General features: G+C 43.5%; 1 protein-coding gene across 6 annotated transcripts in view; it reads left to right on the forward strand.

The window, feature by feature from the left end:
- LOC123518577 (protein grainyhead-like) overlaps positions 1-11954 on the forward strand; it is a 494700-nt gene extending 482746 nt beyond the window's left edge. For 5 of the 6 annotated variants that reach the window (XM_045279450.1, XM_045279449.1, XM_045279451.1 and 2 more), the window contains 7 exons: positions 299-400; positions 1276-1455; positions 2145-2191; positions 3536-3835; positions 6244-6454; positions 6845-6909; positions 7275-11954. In XM_045279450.1, coding sequence (XP_045135385.1) covers positions 299-400; positions 1276-1455; positions 2145-2191; positions 3536-3835; positions 6244-6454; positions 6845-6909; positions 7275-7407 — 1038 coding nt within the window. In that variant the 3' untranslated portion in view covers positions 7408-11954. The remainder of the gene's footprint in view (positions 1-298; positions 401-1275; positions 1456-2144; positions 2192-3535; positions 3836-6243; positions 6455-6844; positions 6910-7274) is intronic. The other variant, XM_045279454.1, reaches the window with a different exon arrangement.
- The last annotated feature ends 2549 nt before the right edge of the window (positions 11955-14503 follow it).

Raw genomic sequence — 14503 nt, forward strand, 5'->3', positions numbered from 1 at the left:
TTTCTCATATTGATTTCCCTTACTATTTGGTGATTTTATACAACCTCAAAAAATTATGTAGGAATTAAAACAGTGGGGATTTTGGCCATTAAACTTCTGACCACCATAGACCCTTTCGTCATGTAAATAAAATCGTCTAATCAAATCCAAAACTCAAGGTGAAAATGTGTCCCAGTACAAAAGGAATTAATAATCATCACATTTTAACGTGAATCCTGTACGCGTCATGTAAAGCTTAGCACCATAGCTGTTCCTCCCCTACATTTTGCCGCCCTCTGACCCCTAGCGTGTGTTGCAGGGCCTGCCGCTCCACATCCAGATCGACACCTTCGAGGACCCGAGAGACACGGCCACCCTGGTGCACCGCGGCTACAGCCAGATCAAGGTGTTCTGCGATAAGGTGAGTCCGTGTGTGTGTGTGTGTGTGTGTGTGTGTGTGTGTGTGTGACAGGGTGGGTAGCGTAGAAGTTCTTTTAGTTTCTCAAAAACTAACATTCATATTTGGTAAATGATTTTGTTGACATATTTTTTTTCTTTTCTTTTCTTTTCTTTTTTGTTGATTCTACTCATATATTATACACGTTTTTTTCTCCTCCCATTTTTTTTTTATTACATTTATCGCAGCTTGATAACCTCTTAACCTCTTAATTGGTGGTGCATTGTGTACGATCCGGAAGTAACACAAGACAAGTAGACAAGAAGGGTAACATGTGAAACCTGAGCGTAGTGGCGGAACGGTCAAGGTCGATGTAGGCAGGGAGCTTATCTTTTCATTAACCCCATTGTGCAGGCGTGTCTAGTTTTGCTTCCAGCCAGTGTAGCTGTAGTCAGAAATTGAGTATGTTATGTACATTTGCTTTATTGAGCTTTGTATTGTCTCAGTTTTAAGTCTGCTTTCTGGTGAACATCTTACGAAACATGACAGTTTCTATGCTGTTAGTTATCCAAAGAATCTGATATTGAGGGAAGACGCTTAGCATTGGAAGTGTTTGTGGTATGTACCTTGACTATTAACCATGGCAACGTGGACTGAATTTTCTATGAGATTAAGAGGTAAAACTAGAAGGTTAAGGTATTCTAAAAAGGTTGAGGCTATGTAGAAACACTCTTCACTATTAAAGAGGTCGAGAATTATCTACATTCTTTTATCACATGCATCTTTGGTGAGCGTAAAAGAGAAATTAATTATCAAGCGACCATAATACCTTCTCACCTCTCAGTTCCTCACGCCAGCCACCTCTACCTCAACATTATGCTCACCTGTTTTACCACCAGGGTGCGGAGAGGAAGACCCGGGACGAGGAGAGACGTGCGGCCAAGAGGCGGATGGCAGCCACGACACGCAAAAAGTACGAGGATCTCTACCACCCGCCCTGCGACCGCTCCGAATTCTACTCCATGATGGACTTAACAAAACCGCCCGTTCTCTTCACGCCCGCCGATGATATTGAGAAGGTAAGATATTGTGTTATGTGCATTGCCTTTTTTTTTTTAACACCATGTGGGTATTTTATTGCCTGCCTTCTAGAATTTGCTTGTCTGTCTGTCTGTCTGTGTGTCTGTCTATCTATCTGTTTGATTGGCTGGCTGGCTATCATTTTTTTTTCCTTTTTTTCTGTTCTTTCTTCCTTTCTTTCTTTCTTTCCTTCTCTTTCTCTTTTTCTTTCTTTCTTTTTTGTCTGTCTGTTTGTGTGTATGTCTCTCTGTTTGTGTGTCTTTGTTTTTCTTTCTTTATTTAGGTGTGTATGTGGCTGTTTAGTCTCTCTCTCTCTCTCTCTCTCTCTCTCTCTCTCTCTCTCTCTCTCTCTCTCTCTCTCTCTCCATTACATAACCGTATTTTTTTTCTCCTCAGCCTCTTCATCATGTCTTTATAATGGTAATTTCAGCCGCCCATTGTTCTGCAAAGCTACGTTGTCATTGATAGTCGTAAAAAACCTCGCTACATTCTTCCCTTTAAAGGAAAAACTGTATTAATGGCCACATAATAAGGCTGCTCTCGCTCCCTCGCTTATTAGTTACATATGGTTAATTTTCTACTCTGGTTTATGCATTTATTCTGTTCTTATATTCCCTTTCTTATCCTCCTTCTCTTCCCTTCTCCATGCCTCGCTCACACAGTTTCTCTCTCTCTCCCTACCCCGCAGATGCCGATGGAGCTTCATGGTTTCTACGGCCACGATTCTGACAACGGGCAAGTATTAACTCCCTTTCTGTCTGAGCTGATGATTGTGTGTGTGTGTGTGTGTGTGTGTGTGTGTTATTATTATTATTATTATTATTATTATTATTATTATTATTATTATTATTATTATTATTATTATTATTATTATTATTATTATTGTTATTATTATTATTATCATTATCATCAATGTTAGTGTTAGCGTTTCCATCGGCGTGTAGAGAGCGAGGGGTATTTATTTTAGTTAGCCATTCTTTCCTTCAGAGCAAGTATTCCAGGTCACTCTTATGACGGCAGCTTGATCTTGGTTGTAGCACTTGTTTTCCTTATTGCGTCGCGTTGAGCCATTCAAACTTTCCTGCCTCTTCTTTTCTCTGTCCCCTCCCAGTGGCACCTGCATGATGCATGTTAGCACGATAAGTGACGGCCAGCCATTCTCTGTGACCCGCCTCGCCTCCCACAGAAAACGGTTGTGCGATGGTAGACTCAGATTTTAGCCAATGCTGGGAGTGGCAGTTTAGTAATCAACCATGCTTCTGCCTGTGCTTTAAATTCTAGTTACCATCATGTACCTTGAAAACTGGTGGATTGGATCTATTTTAAGAATGTCTATGTGTAAATTTATGAAAATATTCCCTAGGTAACGTTATGTTTACCGTGTTTGTTGCTCGTCCTGAGCCCAGGCAGTGGTACACCTTAGCTTGGACATTAATGTTTCCACATGTTTCCTCTGTGCTCTAGATAAGTGGGTGGTGCAGAGCTCCGTAGGTCCTCCCCCAGCCCCTCACTCTCCGCCTGGGTGCTCTGTCTCCTGCCGGAGACTAATATTTTTTTTTTTTTTCTTTTCTCGTACCTAAAAGAAAAGCAGCGGATAACACGAGTGTCTTTTGACGTGCAACCAGAAGGAACTGGTTTCGTGATCTTCGCCCTCAGCTAAGAAAGCATAAACTATGCAGTATATGTTGGTCGTCCTGAAATTTTCAATCATTTGTGATTTTTTGCTCAAAATTTCTCAGATTTTTCAAGATTTTACTTATATGCAAAGAACATGTTGTCTGTGGCTAGTAACTTTGATGCATCAGGCATGTTGCAGCAACAGACACTGGCTTCACCTCATTGTGCCTCTCAAGGCTACCGTCGTGCTCGTGGCTTCGCGTTTATCTCGCTTATGGATTCGTGTCAATCCTGAAGTCGAGTCAGTAAACATGAGCAACTAAAAATTGAAGTAAAACAAGTTTTTTCCTGATGTAAAGATACGTAATTGAAAGCGTCTCCGGCCGAGCGTCCAGGTGAGGTGAAGTGAGGGGCGAGGAGGTCGAGGTGAGGCGATTGGTGACGTGTGTTCTACCCCCCCAGTGGCTGCAGCGTTGGCGTGGCGGGGGCTGTGGGAGTGGAATGTTCGTCCCCCTCCAACCTCTCCCCCCAGCACGGCTTCCCCACCACCCCAGGGCGCTGCATGTCCCCTCCTCCGCACAGCCTCGATCCCCCACCCCCACCTCCTCCTCTTCCCCCTCCTCCACCCTCTGCCACCATCCTGTCCACCACCACTACCATCACCCAGTTAGCGCCTCTGCAGGTCCCCCCGGCCGCCCCCGCGTCGCCAAAAGCCAACAGCAGTAGCTACAAGTTCCACTACAGCCTCCCACAGACCTATGGGTAAGACGCGTTAGTCCACCCACACCCTCCCTGACTGAGACCCTGCTGATGCCCCAACCATCCCCCTCACCCTCACCCTCACCCTCACCCTCATTTGTTTACCTTACGCTACACCAAGCGGGAGTAAATACCCACGGTCTTATTCTGTGTGTTACTCGTCCGTCCGCTCGCTCATACTTGTTATTCCAAGACAGTGATTCCTGCTCCTGCTTGCTGTGTGTCCTGCTGTACTGATCCTTCCCGTGACGCCCTGCCTTTGTCTGTGACCCCGAATAAAACGTGATACTTCCGTCTCTCTCTCTCTCTCTCTCTCTCTCTCTCTCTCTCTCTCTCTCTCTCTCTCTCTCTCTCTCTCTCTCTCTCTCTCTCTCTCTCTCTCTCTCTCTCTCTCTCTCTCTCTCTCTCTCTCTCTCTCTCTCTCTCTCTCTCTCTCTCTCTCTCTCTCTCTCTCTCTCTCTCTCTCTCTCTCTCTCTCTCTCTCTCTCTCTCTCTCTCTCTCTCTCTCTCTCTCTCTCTCTCTCTCTCTCTCTCTCTCTCTCTCTCTCTCTCTCTCTCTCTCTCTCTCTCTCTCTCTCTCTCTCTCTCTCTCTCTCTCTCTCTCTCTCTCTCTCTCTCTCTCTCTCTCTCTCTCTCTCTCTCTCTCTCTCTCTCTCTCTCTCTCTCTCTCTCTCTCTCTCTCTCTCTCTCTCTCTCTCTCTCTCTCTCTCTCTCTCTCTCTCTCTCTCTCTCTCTCTCTCTCTCTCTCTCTCTCTCTCTCTCTCTCTCTCTCTCTCTCTCTCTCTCTCTCTCTCTCTCTCTCTCTCTCTCTCTCTCTCTCTCTCTCTCTCTCTCTCTCTCTCTCTCTCTCTCTCTCTCTCTCTCTCTGTAAAAACTGCTGCTGTTATTTTGCCATGTGACCGCTTTCACATCCCTCTCCTGCTTACGCACACACCCAGGGTTATGTGGCCCAGCACTCACACCTCTCCCCTTGCCATTCGCCTTGATAAAATTGCCCAGGCAGCCTTAAAATGAATTTTGCTACCACGTATGCTTTGTAAATTTATGCTTCCTGGCTTTTCAACTTAGTATAAAGTTTGATGTTTAAAGACTGTTAAGCTTTTATTGGCCACACTGGCTTACCTCACTTGCCAGGGTGTGTTTGTATTTTAATTGAATAACAAATTGACCTCCCAACACCAGAAGACTTTGTCTGTGTTCAGCCCTGCGACAAGTGGTTTATTAATGCACCAAATAATTCGTACAAACTAAGCGACACCGATGCTTGCCTAATCACTTCATGAATCACGACACTCACCTCTCTTCCTCTCTCCTCCTCTTTAGCCAGCACTCAGGACCACAAGTAAGTTTCTTAGCATGCTATTGGTTAAGGATTTCCATTCTCCTTGCGCTTTTCATAGTGTAGCTTTGAATAGAGGTAGAGTGAGGGAGACTGCTCAGTGGTATCCTCATAGTCAACCTTGACCTTGAATACTACGTAGTATAGCATCTTTGCCTCTGGATATGTATGACAGCAAGTACGGTAGGGAAGCACGTAATTATTCACAAAAATATCCATCCCTGACCGACTCGTGCACGTGCTCAGGAATGGACCTTTAAATAAGCTTCTTCCCACCTTCACTGTCGACTGTCCCCACACCTGTTGTCTGTCTCTGTTAATTAATAGTGACTCATGTTTGAATTAGATGAATAAGGTGTGTCGTACATGTTCACTTAGAGGAAGGTGTTCCTGGAACAGAGTGAGGCGGGACATGTAACCAAAGGCTGCCTTTATGGGCGGCGACAGACCAGACATCCTTCTGCGGTGTCCTCCAGACACTGATTAATGGATGCATTCATTTAAAATAACCATACTTGATGTGTCTTTCTTTTATAGTGTTTAGAATTAATTTCAAGGGTATCACACGGCAGTGGGGACTTACCTGCGCCATCTCTGGACCAGCAGGCGTAGTTTTCTTTCCTTTTCATTTTTTTTTCTGTTAACCAAGTAATATAAAGTGAGTTATGATATTAGAATATTTCACGTCTAAGTTGTCATGTACTATTTTGAGTGTCTAGTTGTGCTGTAGTTTTAGGATTCCATCACTTTTTTTACTATTGTGTCAGAGGAAGGTGGCTCGAAGCACCTGCGACACGCACTCAGCAGCAGCAGGTGATACCTCAGCGGTGGTCTTCATTGTTATGCTATTTTGCCACCAACATAACGCTGCATTTTCATAACGTAATGAAGCGACAGTGACCACACACACGGCTGTCGCAAATGAGCCACAAAACAGTAGCATCGGGGACCAGACACTTTAACGAAGGTCACGTGTTGGGGGTGACAGTGGTTGGCCTTGCCTCACCTCTGCCTTTCAGTCACCATTCCATGTCTCCACTCCCTCGCTCACCTGCGTTCCTCCCTACTACAGAGACCAGCCGAGGAAGGAGTTGTGCGGTGCCGGCCTGCCTAACGGGTCCATGGACAGCCCCATGACAGATGTGTTCTCCCACGTGTCCAAGAGGTCCCGCCTGACGCCGCCTCTCACTGAGCGCCTCATGCTGTACGTGAGGCAGGACGGCGAAGATGTGTACACGCCCCTCCACCTCGTCCCTCCCAGCATCGCTGGTCTTCGCACAGCGGTGAGTGACTGTTTCCTACTTCACTTTTGATATATATATATATATATATATATATATATATATATATATATATATATATATATATATATATATATATATATATATATATATATATATATATATATATATATATATATATATATATATATATATATATATATATATATATATATATATATATATATATATATATATATATATATATATATATATATATATATATATATAATGACATTTGACCACTTTGGAAAACAGTGTTCAAATTGGAACTAATAACTCCTCATTCAACTCACAAGAGTTTTCGTAATTATACATTAATACTTGGAATTTCTTCACCTGAATGTGTATGAAAGGTGACACACTGTTTGTGACACTCTTCCTTTGTTGCAGATCGAGGAAAAGTACAAAATCCCAACACAAACCATCAAAAACATATATCGGAAAAACAAAGTCGGGTAAGTTCTTTCTTATTTTTTTCGCTAGGAATTAACTATCTTCTTCAAGGCGGATTTAAAGTAGCTTGCTTTTTTATGCCACACTGTAAAGCTTTTCTTTTAATCTAGTAACTTTTCAACTACAAAATTACCTGCGCATGCTGACGAGCACTGTTAAAAGATTAACCTCCAGGTGAGGCAGTACTCTTCTGAATTTGTGTTTTGTGCGTTCCTTCCAGCGACTAGATGTTCTCCTGCTATTCTTTGTGATACGTACGGGAATTTGCAGACATTCTTTTGTTGTGACGCGGGACACTGATTAATTGTGAAAGTTTACAAACGCCCACTCATCCATATGCCTATTGAATTGATGTTCCTCCTCCCAGGGTGATGGCCAAGGTAGATGACGAGATGCTGCGTCACTACTGCAACGAGGACGTGTTCCTGATGGAGGTGCAGCATCGCGACGGCGACAGCTACGACCTCACCCTCATAGAGCTGACGGGCGTGGAGCACTGAGCGGCGCCGCCCTTCACGCCGCCATACCCCCTCAATGCTGAAGGAAGCCAAACTGTTGCGATACTCACGTACTGATTCTCATGGAAGACACATAGCTAGCCCAATGTCACAATTCTGTTGGGCGTTTGTTTAGCAAAGCTTTTATTTATTTATTTTTTTTTTTCGTTCTATCACTAGTAAAGGCCATCTCCAAATCGAAAGGAATGCATCAGTATTCCCTTTAAAAGAATGAAATATAAGTTAAGTACACTACTCCACAACAAATGGTAAAGAATCAGAGAAAAATGTATCATCAACCCTCTCTGAATGTGAGGTGGCTCGCCGTGCAGCAGCCCGGCCCGGCGCTGCGGCTTCCTCATGCTGCCCTGGGGAGTGTGGTGGCTCGCTGCGCGGTGATGGCGCTGTTAAAATGAAGATCACAATGTTCTCCAAGTGGGCGCAATCGCTCTCTTTGAAGGTGGATGGTGCGGCAATGTTACTATGGGTGTCCCCAGACGCTGAGAGGGAGTGGAAATGTTCCCTGGCATGAAGGTTGTTTAGTGTCGTGGTCCAAGCAGTGGCGCGCCTGAGCCCCGCCGGGCACCAGCGCCGCCCCTTATGAACTCATGGTGAGTTCACCGGTGAGTCGATAAATAGTTTTATATATTATTGCTTGTATGAAATCAAATTTATTTTAAGCCATGAGTAAGACATAGCTATAACGCTGTTTACAGGGTATGTAATGCCTTAAACCATTTAAAATGTTAATGCATACGTTAAGATTGAGTTGTATTTTTGTTTGAACACATCTTGTCATTCATTCACCGGACTCTTTGTAATGTGTATGTAGTGTACTGACCTTAGGTAGTGAGTGACCTGCCCGTAGCTGACGGTTGATCTCTGATGGCCGAGGGTCACGCTAAACACTGTGTGTGTACAGATAAAATCTGGTATTAATTCATTGCTTTACAACGATGACGTCACCGTGAATGTTCGTACCTGTGACATCATTCCGAGCCACTTGTCTTGCCAACGTGCCTTTGTTTTAAGTGTCTTCCACGACAGTGCCATAACGAAAGCGATGATCGACTGCCTGCATCATCGTACCCGAAACGAATTAGGAGTACTCAGTGGTTTCTGTCCTTAGACCCGAAACTGGCTCCGGCCGGCGGGTGGGAGCATGAGAGGCCCGTCCCCGCCCACCCCCCTGTGATCCTCCACTTCTCTCGTATGCCAAATGCTTCTCTCTTACATAATTTGATGCTTTGTATTCTACTGATTTTTTTTTATACAAACCCGTACAGTGAGGACGACTTGAAGGTGACCCAATGTGGGTTGTTCGTGGAGCATAACAGTTACCGACCCAAACACTTTTCCGACGCCCAAACAGACTCGCGTGTCTTCTAGTAGCTGTCGTCCGCATCGCTCCGCCGTGCTTTCCTCTCCTCCGCTGGTAACATTCCCCTGTCCACTGTATTACCAAGACACTTTACACTTTCCCCTCGCTCACAATCATCCATCATTCCCTAGCCTTTCATTCTTCCATGATGTACCCCCAACCCTCCACTCCAAGCCACCTTGTTTTCTCATTGCCAGCAGCCATTATTGTCTCCATTACTTGAAGAGAATATTTCCTTTACTGCTCCACCACATGTTAGTTACGAAAGGGACTTAATTTCGTTTCCAAATAAATGTGTAAGATTGATTTTGTCAAGCTAAAAGCAAATTTATATACTTTAACAAAAGTTGTGTCTACGTAATAAAAGACTGTAGTTTTAGTGCATAAATAAGACTAGGATTAGTTCGTGACTTGCTTATGATCGTTCCGGCATTCCTTGTACTAATTCCACAGTTTAGCTTAAAGAGTGAGGACCGGTGGCTGTTGGCTCGTCCCAGTGCGGTGTTGGTCAATGCCTGTTGTACAACATTGTGAAACTGAAATTTATTCAGCAAGTTTTAATTCTATTATTAGTAACAGACTTGTATGATACACAAACTAGGCTTAATTTGTAAATATGAACATTGCTTTAATTATTTGTGGTTTTAGCATAATATATATCACTAGCTTGTAAGTTTGTGTGTAATTGTGAACCTGAGTGGCGATGATTTACTTGTTGAGGATATTTGTTACTATAGTTTTGTAAGAAGATGACTATATTAGTGTAAATAGAGGTGGGTGTTCCGCCCCAAATCTTCGCCTGCCGCTTACGGTACACTTAAGAGACCGACTATGTCTTGGGCTCAACCAAACCTACTTCACTTCTCACCACCCCTGCACCAAGGGTTAATTTTTTCCGTGTTTTAAAACAATGGAAACATTATGGTAAAATTTGAATGTTTAAAGTCAGAATGATATTGCTGATGTGGCATTTTTAATGATTAATTGAGTTGGGTCCATACATATTGAATTGGAACTAATTAGAATGTGACTGACTTCAAAACACAATGGTTGGCCTAGGTCTTGTCATAATATAAGTTACCCCTTTATCAGCACTGTACAGCTCAACGCGGCTGTAACCTGCCTTAAGTTTTGTACTGACTAGTTACCGTAAAGTTCGTGTTTATATCATTTTATTTATATGTGTAGCCTTGATGTCTCTCTGGACAGTAGATGAATATTAGTCGACGGCATGAGGAATGTAACAACCCTCCCCTCCTCCACTTCATGCCTCCCCAGTCCTCCGCCAATGGTAATGTGTAGAGGGGCCGCTCTAGCCATCGTGAGAGTGAGTGCGGCACAGCACAGCCCAGGCGTCCCGGAAATGTGCTGCTTTGCCCATCACTATGCCATGTGTCTGTTGCTCAAATCACACGACCTGAAATTCTTTTTAATTGGTCTCTAAGGCAAGCTTGTCTCTTGCTTCCATTGAACTTCACGTGTTTCATTTTCATCGCCCAGTTGATCTACTTCAGGAGCCCCGTGTTCCCTTCACTACAATTAGGGCTTCCAGCTGCAACAGAGCTCGGCTGCTCGTGGATCTTGTGTCTTGGCTCATCAGCCACGGGTGACGGGAGGCGCCTTGCGGCCCGAAATCTACGTAAAACTGTTGAGTTGATGTTTTACAGCAGCCTTAGCTCAGTGACGGACAGTCTGTGTTAGATAGCCAGAGGTTAGTTAAAGGCCCAAAATAAATAAGTATGCTTCATGTAATATTTTTTTTTTTTTAATTAGAGACCATTCACTCGTGTCTTGTGCCGTCATTGAGTCGCAAGCTGCTATGAGACCAACAAAGTAGGAAACCTGACAACGTGGAGGTATGGTGATTTGAATCCCTTCAGTGGCTGGTCGTTGTATCTGGGTGTGCCTGCTTCCCTTGCCCAGCATAGTACCGTTAAGTAACATAGTGCCAATATTTACTTGTATAGTTTTGCCAGGTCTGCGTTAATTAACTCAAAGGTTTCATGTTTTCTTGGACTTCCGCATACCCTCGCTGACTTCATGTACCTTCTGTGGCGTCAGTACACGTGTTAGTACAACGAGGCGGCCTGGACCCGGCCCGCCCCGACGCTGCGCCCGACAAAGGCTCCTGCTTACCAAATCTTCGCGTCGTCTGTGTTCATGCCTGAGCTCCAGCATAATGTTGGGGTTGGGCTTGTGGACTGTCCGCCACACCATATCTACTGGAAGGCACACTGAACCATCAAGCCAGTGTGACTGATGCCTCGGGAAGATACAGCTACTTCGGCAGGAATATGACAAAACTGTACTAGAACAATAATCTGATAATTATGGCTGTAGAAACCAATTTTCTATAGTTCAATTACCCATCTTAGGTATAACAAAGCGTTACGTAAGTGTAACAAAAGAACGCTGTTAATGTGTACAAAATTCCTCTCCGTCGCGGGTTCGTACAGCATCGTCGTCGGGGCAGAAGCTCCCCATATTTGGTTGTGACTCGTGTGGACTGTGTACGAGTGTAGTGACGGGTGCGGAAACCTCTTGTGAGTGGGCTTATTTATTGTTTCCCTGAGGTCGGCCTGTGCATCATTCACATAAAGTCAGCCTTGCCAATTTCTGTTCGAGTAGCTGAGCGCTCAGGACACAGCTTGATGAACACAATACAGGGATAATATGCACAGTAAACAAAACCAACGTAGCCTTTTCTGTTCTTCCGTCAGCCTGGTCGGTATGTCCCCCAAACGATGTTGAGGATCTCATAAAGCTTTTGATCATGCCAGAATGTGTGTAGGATAATGTGTTGTTATTATGACTCATATTTTTGTATTGATATCTGATATAATCAGTAAATTTTATCTATTGGTCAATACTGACTCATGAGTTTATCACGAGAAGGAGCCATGTGTGTGTGAGGGTTCCGGAAGGTGCCCAAGTGACGCCGCAGGCCGCCACAGTGATTCCCTAAAGCTTGTCTCCCTTCAGCTCTGGTATTCACTCACAAGACATATTGAATTATCATTATTTTTTATTAGTATTTGCATAAGACATGACTAGAGAAATCACTGAGGCTGGTGTAGACGACAGCGTCCTGGAGATGACTGCCAAGGGCCTGTCAGCCACCTGTAAGGCGTAGTGTTGTACAGAAATTTGAATAAAAATATGGCATAAACCTTTTCTTTTATTCATGAACATTATCTTGTTTATTACCCACACACGCTATTGGTTCAGCCAGGTAAGACAACAGCAAGCATCTCACCACACTTTCTGCACCTAGGAAGCTCTGCAGTCTGCACTTATTCCAGTCAACGCTGGCAATGAACTCTTTGGTGCCGTGAGCTAACTCGCTATCCTCGTACAGCACACCAAAGATCTCACTATTTTCTCATGTTTTAACGCATGTGTATGTTTATTCATTAATTAAAATTAAGAGTTAATATCATTACATCTTAGTGATGTTACAAAGTTCTTATCTCTGAATTATGACAAGAAACGCCTCTCCCGTAAAGAAAGAATCCTGTCTGCCAGGCATACTCCTCATCCCATGACCCCAGTTGATCCTCAAGAGTCGTGAGTGAGTGTTGTTTGCAATGGAACTGACGGTCCGAGGCACCAGGTAAGGAAACCACATCACTTTATGATATGTTATCATACTACCTTCGGCTATGGAAATCTACTTAGCCTTATAGTATAAATGAGTTGTTTATCTTTGGGAGTAGAAGCTACGGAACTAAGCCTGGGCGGAGTGGTGGTAACGAAATGCTCGGCTGCCACTCGGATCACATTGTTCATATTTTGTGAGTTCATATTTTGTGAGTTCATGATCAGGGCTGTCCTCGGTAAAGAATGTCCTTGTGTCTTGCTAAGTAAATGATATATTATTGAAGTTCACTTCGCTCTTTCACAAGACATTGATTCGAAACCTCGAAGCACTGCCCGTGCTGATGCAAGTTGCTTGTCTTTTCCGAGATCCTGCTCCAGTCCACGAGGTAGCGGAGCATGTCTGTTATCATTTGAACTAATTTTCAAGCAATTCAGGCCCTGAGGCATGGCATCTGCCGCGTTGTGGTGGAAAAGTTGTGGCATCCAGTTTGTGGAAACGCAAGTGATTGGGACACAGAAGCAATATTTGAATCAGAATGAAAGAACCAGTCAGATAGTAGAAAATGTTATCATAGCTAACCTTGGAAATTATAGTTCATGCCACACGAGACGTCAAAACATACATTCACAAAACGGTCCTAGCATGTCTAAGCTATAAAACGTATCACAGTTAAAGCCGCGTTTTCGCCGTCAACTTGTGTTGAGATGACGTCACAGCAACGTCACAACTTGCTGCCATCTTGCGCGTACTCGTTCTGGCCTAGGTAACTCAACTTGATGGTGAGATCATCTTGCCTCCGTTGCAAGGTGATAGAAACTTATGTTGAGATGACGCCACATCTCAAATCATGCCGTCAGATACACACACGTTGTATGTCTGTGCCTATACACCACATAAAAAGCATAATATTTTCACCTTTATAAAACCAGACTGCCTTACCTGTGTCATGGGCAACATCCCATTTGCGCATAACACCTACTTGAATGCCCGGCATAGGCCGCCAAAACGGCTTCCATTTAAATATTTTGCTGCGTAACGATTATTTATCTGCCATGAATGAGCGTCTTTGACCAGCGAATATTGAAGGCCTCGGCCCCCATCACACACACACACACACACACACACACACACACACATATATATATATATATATATATATATATATATATATATATATATATATATATATATATATATATATATATATATAATTTTTTTTTCACATGGATATTAATACCACAAACTGTTATAAATAGTATTTTGGTAATTAACTTTGTATCTAAGAGCACTAAACCACTTGGGCCAAACAGGTAACATCATGAAATGTAATTACAATTGTGCACTATGGGTATGGTTAGTAAAGTTAGGTAGTTAATTAGGATGTTTACTTGCAATGTAATAGGTCTATATAGTTCCGCGAAGAGGCTGGAATTTCAGAAGAGTCCCGGCAACGACGTACCGTTGAATCAGCTCATAGGGAACAAGACTGCGCGTTCTGGCGAGTGCACCGATCCTCCTCAACATCAGCTAGAGCTGAAGTCAGCACAAGTTGACAGCGAAAACGCGGGGCAAGACAAAATGCCGCATTCTTACTATGAACTCCTAGTGTCTGTCATAAGTCCACGTCGGAGGCTAGTTATATATTGCTCTACCCTGTTCTACAGCGATTTATAACACTCACTTCCAAAATGGCCGCCCCAGAAACATTTCCAACACAGGAATTACCAAAATATTACGTTCTGAAAGAACGTAATAACACATAATTCATCAGAAGTTAGTGTTTATATCGTGTAGCTATTGTATTTGCCATTGATTTAGTGAGAGAAGTCTTAAAGAGTGATACAAAAAAAGAAATCCACTCACCCTTGATATACAGGTGGCTATTTAACACCTGGATGTCATGCAGCTGGAAAATGCACTTATGCAGTAGTGGTAGCCTTGGGGGTCGTCAAGAGAGCCATCCTTGCCACCAAAACTTTTGGTAACTATAGTTGCTTACATTGAGACGCTCCTACAGATCACATATTATTTCAATGATTGAATTGCTAACTTGCCCATTGTGTCTTTTCTCCCGATATATAAAAACGAAGGCTGTGTATTTCATAAAAGCTACTAGT

This window comes from Portunus trituberculatus, chromosome 44 (assembly GCF_017591435.1).
Source record: "Portunus trituberculatus isolate SZX2019 chromosome 44, ASM1759143v1, whole genome shotgun sequence".
Taxonomy (NCBI): domain Eukaryota; kingdom Metazoa; phylum Arthropoda; class Malacostraca; order Decapoda; family Portunidae; genus Portunus; species Portunus trituberculatus.